This window comes from Antennarius striatus, chromosome 15 (genome assembly GCF_040054535.1).
Source record: "Antennarius striatus isolate MH-2024 chromosome 15, ASM4005453v1, whole genome shotgun sequence".
NCBI classification, from domain to species: Eukaryota; Metazoa; Chordata; class Actinopteri; order Lophiiformes; family Antennariidae; genus Antennarius; species Antennarius striatus.
In genome coordinates this window covers 20,713,335-20,718,621 of record NC_090790.1, presented here as the reverse complement: position 1 = coordinate 20,718,621, position 5,287 = coordinate 20,713,335, and the positions used below count along the sequence as shown (strand labels likewise).

The window sequence follows — 5,287 nt, the reverse complement described above, 5'->3', positions numbered from 1 at the left end:
CGTCTACGTAAACGAGCGTGGGCCTCCGATTGGACGGAACTCACCGGCATCTGGATGCAAACGCACGCTGCATGTTTTCATGAATGATACATGTGCACAAACACGCTAAACTAGTGCGAGCCACAATTATTTCTTTCATCAGGTGGGAGATTAGCCCCGCCTCTTAGCATCGGGCTCGTCGCGTCGGCGTTAGCATTCCAAACAAAACCCAACCGATGAGTCCAGAGACGCATCCCTGAGGAGAGGCATTCATGGGTGGGAAGCACCACCCACAGGCAGTGTGTGTGTGTGTGTGTGTGTGTGTGTGTGTGTGTGTGTGTGTGTGTGTGTGTGTGTGTGTGTGTGTGTGTGTGTGTGTGTGTGTGTGTTCCCTGTTAAAGTGTGGTGGGTCTGAAGGCTTTCCCATCCAGCAGACCCGCGTTCAGTTCGGAAAATCCTTCCAGACCTGGTCAGCAGTCTGAGCCAGTATATTATGCTGATTCCTCTGACAGAATTACTGCACTCACAAATACTTTTGGCAAATTCTAAAATTCACCAGTAGCAAGCAAACAAACATTTGTGGTCTGGTGAAGTTTCTTTTTCCAGCATGCGGACATGAGACCAGACGCCCGCTTTGGACGGCGTCCTTTCTCGCTCAGCGTTAAGTCGAACATACATGAAGTGATTTGAGTCGGTTTTGATTGTTCTTGGGTTCGAGCTGAATTCTTGCCGCCTGTTGCCGGGGTAACCGCTCTTAACCAGCCGCTGGATGGATGGATGCCGTCCTGACGCTTTGGTTAGCCTTTGCCAGTCGAGGCAGGGCGGCGAGTTTCCTGCCTTGTGTTCAAGGTAAACCCTGGGCTAGTCAACAAAATTCTTCTTCTCTGGTAAATAAACGTCGACTTCCTGCGGTGCAGCTTTCAAATGAATCTTTGTTGGTGATGATCAACAGCAGATTGGTCCGCGGTGGCCGATGGACCTACTTCACACCTACAGAGTACTGTGTGTGTCCAGGTTTCAACTCATTCTGCTCAGTAAGTACGACGCTGGTTATGGTAAAATGTTAGCGTAGTTGTTAGCATAGCTTGTATGTTGGTGTAGTCTCCATCATCCAGGTCATCCTTGAGCAGCAGTTGGACTCAGTGACTAACAGAACCTTGGATCACAACCTTGGATCTCTTACCTAAAGTGTTGAGATGCTACCTGAGGAGATTGTTGCTACTGTTAGCCGCCTGACGTCGACCTGAAAGCCTGGGAAATCTAAAAATACCAACGCCGACTTTCCCCATCAGAGGATCCAGATAAGAGCTGTGGTTCTACAAGCAGTAGCACCCCCCAAGATGACCAGTAAAAACAGAGTGGGCATGGGGCCGGTTGTTGAGGAGAAGAGAGGCCAGAGGTCGGGGTTCCTGCGGCGCTGAGACCCTGGATGGAAGGCGTTGACACTAACTAGTCCAGATTAATCCCGGAGAGCGATCGGGGAACACGCTGATGGGGCTCTCATCAAACTGTTGCTATGACAGCCCAGCAGCCAGAACCATGAACGCCATGCTGAGATGTGATTCTCTCAACACAACGTCCTCATGTGACCAGACAGGCGGCCGGGGACGGCTGTGAGACGCCTCGGCGCCGGGCCAAGGTGCAGCCGCGAGCCCCAGGACCAACCACTGGGAGTCAAACACAAGAGAAAAGGTTTGTAGAACACCCAAACATTGTGTTCAGTCAGCTCGCGGTGCTGGGACGGGGGCCAGGCTTCCACTTTGAGGAATTCAGGGCCAGAGCAGAAGTTTGAGCTGCATTTAAAGAACACAAAATTGGTGGGAATCTAAAATAGAAATGATTTTCTGCCCGGCTGACATTCAGTCCGTTTAGTCAGGCTTCAGCGGGATGAGACTCAAGCCTCTCTCCTGCAGGAGAAAGGCTCGACACGCCACACAGTCACCGCGATTATCCACATGTAGTACTGGATGACGCCCCTCCAGGATGAACTGGGTGCCTCTAGAATGAGTCGAGACAAATCCCTCTTTCAGTTTTTGTGTAACCTGCTAATGGACAAACAAACCAGACCGGTCACATGACCTGGATGGAGAAGGTATGTTCAGCTTTAGGTATAAATAAATACACACAACCTGATGCAGAGGTGAGGACCTGATGCCACATTTATTCAATCAATGAAGCCCCTGCGGTACAGGAAGTCAACTTTTCCCTGCACATTTATTTACGTCCTTCTTTTGCTCAAAGAGGTCTCCACTGTCATGGGAAGAAATTAACGCAAATTTATGTTTCAATCACTCTGACAGCCAAAAGCAAACACCGACTAATGTATGTGCGTAAGGACTAACAACTCTATTTACACAGCGTCTAAAGTCGCCCTCCTGTCCGTCTCAATCACCCGTGTGATTCAGGTTCACCGTTGGGGCTGAAGAAGGACAGTTTTTCCAGGTACGTCAGGGCCTTGCAGGTCACCAGACCATAGTAAGTCTGCAGCAGAGAACACTGTACCTCTTCCTGTCCCAGGTCCTCCCAAACCCGATCCAGTTCTTGACTTGTCATTCCTGCTGAGCTGAACAGGTAGCGGTAGCAGCAGGCGTTGTAGCGGACGTGTTTCTCTCCAGTGAACCTGGCGCTATGGGTCGGCGCCACTCCGGCTTTCTGAGCACAAAGACCAACAAAAACCCCTTCAGGGAGGGGCACGCTGATCCGGGCAGACCCTACATAGACTTTGCGGACCACATCCTGGGATAGGACATACGCCGTCCCGTCACAGTACTCAGGCAGGTACTTGTCCGGGTAGAGAGCAGGAGGCAGGTAGCTGGGACTGTCAGGGCTGCGGTCAGGTGAGACCCTCTGGATCACCCTGCCGAGGTAAAGGTCCTCAGGGTGCCTATGCAGCCCCAGTAGGTATCCTCCAATGGCGGGGAGGTTGACAAACACCGATTCCTTTGTTAGCAGAACAAAACGAGCCACAGGACAGAAGGCGATTACCCAACAGAGCGCCAGCACGGTTCTTTCTGTTGGTCCACGGAGCGAAGAGTCTGCCACAGTGTGACCCTGGACCATGTCCCCATAGCGCTCTGACTCTCTTTCCAGGGCCTGTTGTGCAGAGTAGGTCTGAGTCGACCCCAGGAAAAACAGTACCTGCACTGGAACGCCTTGGATGAGCGTCTGGTTTCCCCACGTCCTCCTGACGGCGTTTCGCTGGCTGACGTTTGCTGTGGAGCTGAAGACCAGCACCAGGAGGAAGAGGTTGGAGCTTCTGCAGGCGTTGGGGTTGGCGATGGGGTAGGCCTGAGACACGTTCTCCCTGGCGTGGCTCAGGTCTAGTTTCCTCGCTTTTTCTCTTACATCAGCGACGGCGCTGTCGGTGTAGACGCCAGGCGTCGGCTGCAGGAGGTACTCCTCCACAAAGTCCGCCCCAAACAGCAGGGCATGGAAGAGGAGCACGTTGAAGAGGAGGAAGCACCACTGGTGGGTTTGCAGCCGGCACAGAGAGCACTGGAGCATGATGGGAAATGACAGGAAGTATGAAGGACCACAAGGAACGACAACGACACACTTAACCATTTAGAAACGGCAAAGAATCAACCCTTTACCTGCATGACGCCTGCCTCACGTAGTTACCCCTATCTACCTAAGATCTATCTGTCGAGAATCTATCTAGAATCAATCGATCTATCTGGAATCTGTATTTCACTGGACGTCCAGTTGCTCGCGGCTCGACGACTTGCTGACAGACGAGGTTTCTACTTTCTTGAAACTCTAGCCACATGTAACCCTGTACAACACGCCTGGGTCACATGCTTCATCATACAACATTAATGACACAGAGACGGAGCAGTTCCACCACCACCACACTGAAGCCCTCCCAGACAGGTTTGGACAATAATATAGTCTAACTTTAATCGGCCGTGTTCCGCCTCTCGCAGTGAAAAATGAAGACGTTCCTTTTTCAAAACGCTGAACAACCAGACACACTGTTCCGTTTGTCGCCCAACGGAAAGGGCAACCCGGGGTGCCAAGGATATTACTCAACAGTCTCCACTTTTGTTTGCTTTATTTTTCTTTGTGTAAAGCGACAGAAGCAATAGTTCATATAGTGAAATAGTTCATGTAGTAAAATAGCTGCAGTAGATAAAGTAGTACTAGCAGTCGCTGGTAATGAACCTGAAAGTTTGAGAAATGCAACATTTCACTTATATGAAAAACGTCACAATATTAGCAATAAGCAATAATGATATTAAATATAGCAACTCATATTTCATCACAAAAGCATCAATGAACCCCTGTATATAATGCAAGAACCGTAAGTATTGATTTAATTCAAATATATCAATGAATTTCATCTCTTATACAAATGTTATTGTAAATAGTAATTCATCAAGTCAATGCAAATGGTGTATTCAGTCCTTCAACCATAGAAACTACAGCTCCCATGATGCCCTGCGGCAAACAAGTACAGCACACAATTCAAACCCAATAAACACTTGTAAAACTAAAGAAGCCAAACAATGACAGACATGAATGAGATGACAAAGACACAAATCCGCGTGTTAGCTTCACGCTGCACATCTTAGCATGTTGTTAACTTTAACTTTATCAGCCACTAATCTGTCAGAAATGCACCAAAGTCGTCAGATGAAGCAAGAAACAGATGAAAGCTCCATGCAGTAACAGACAGGAGACGACATCCAACAGGTAGCATCAGGCAGACAAAGACATGAACTGAAGGACTCACCGATTGGTTGCATACCGGGTCGAAACTGAGTTTAGTGAATCCACTTCCTGATAGGTCACAGTGGTCACATGACTCATGGTTCCAGACAGGTACAGGGAAGGTTCCAAAGTGGTGCCCCAAACCTCTTTGTGGGCTCTGATGGTGGGACTTGACCACTACCCTCCTCCAGGTCGCCTCTGTTTGGCTCACAGGTGAGTCTGATTTAGAATCCCCTCCTCCTCCTTTTCCTGTCCAGGTGGAAACATTTATTCTGTTTTCTTTTCTCTCCACCACATAATCTGAGGACATGAATGACGTTTGGAACAAGAACACAAAGTTTCTAAAGCGTAGAGTTTAATAGACATTACGAGGCTAGTTCTACTTTATCTACATTTATCAAACCTTTATTTTTCCTATAATTTACTTTCTTAGCTTTTCTTCAAACATTGCATGCATTTGTATATTTTTGTGTTAATCTGTGTGTATTCATCATTTAAACAGGTTTGTATTAAACTTCAAACTCACTGAAAATTACTAAACCTGTACTATTATTTATTCATTCATGCGTGTGTTTCCTCTCAAAGTTTAAATTTG

At 48.3% G+C, this 5,287-nt stretch overlaps 1 protein-coding gene across 1 annotated transcript; it reads right to left on the bottom strand.

Annotated features, from left to right (window-relative positions):
• Positions 1 to 2,162: 2,162 nt before the first annotated feature.
• LOC137608918 (beta-1,3-galactosyltransferase 9) lies at positions 2,163 to 5,057 on the bottom strand. The gene is made up of 2 exons (XM_068335550.1): positions 4,715 to 5,057; positions 2,163 to 3,474 (listed from the first exon to the last, which is right to left on the bottom strand). Exons 1-2 carry the CDS (start codon positions 5,000 to 5,002, stop codon positions 2,368 to 2,370), a joined length of 1,395 nt encoding a protein of 464 aa, XP_068191651.1. The 5' UTR covers positions 5,003 to 5,057; the 3' UTR covers positions 2,163 to 2,367.
• Positions 5,058 to 5,287: the final 230 nt, after the last annotated feature.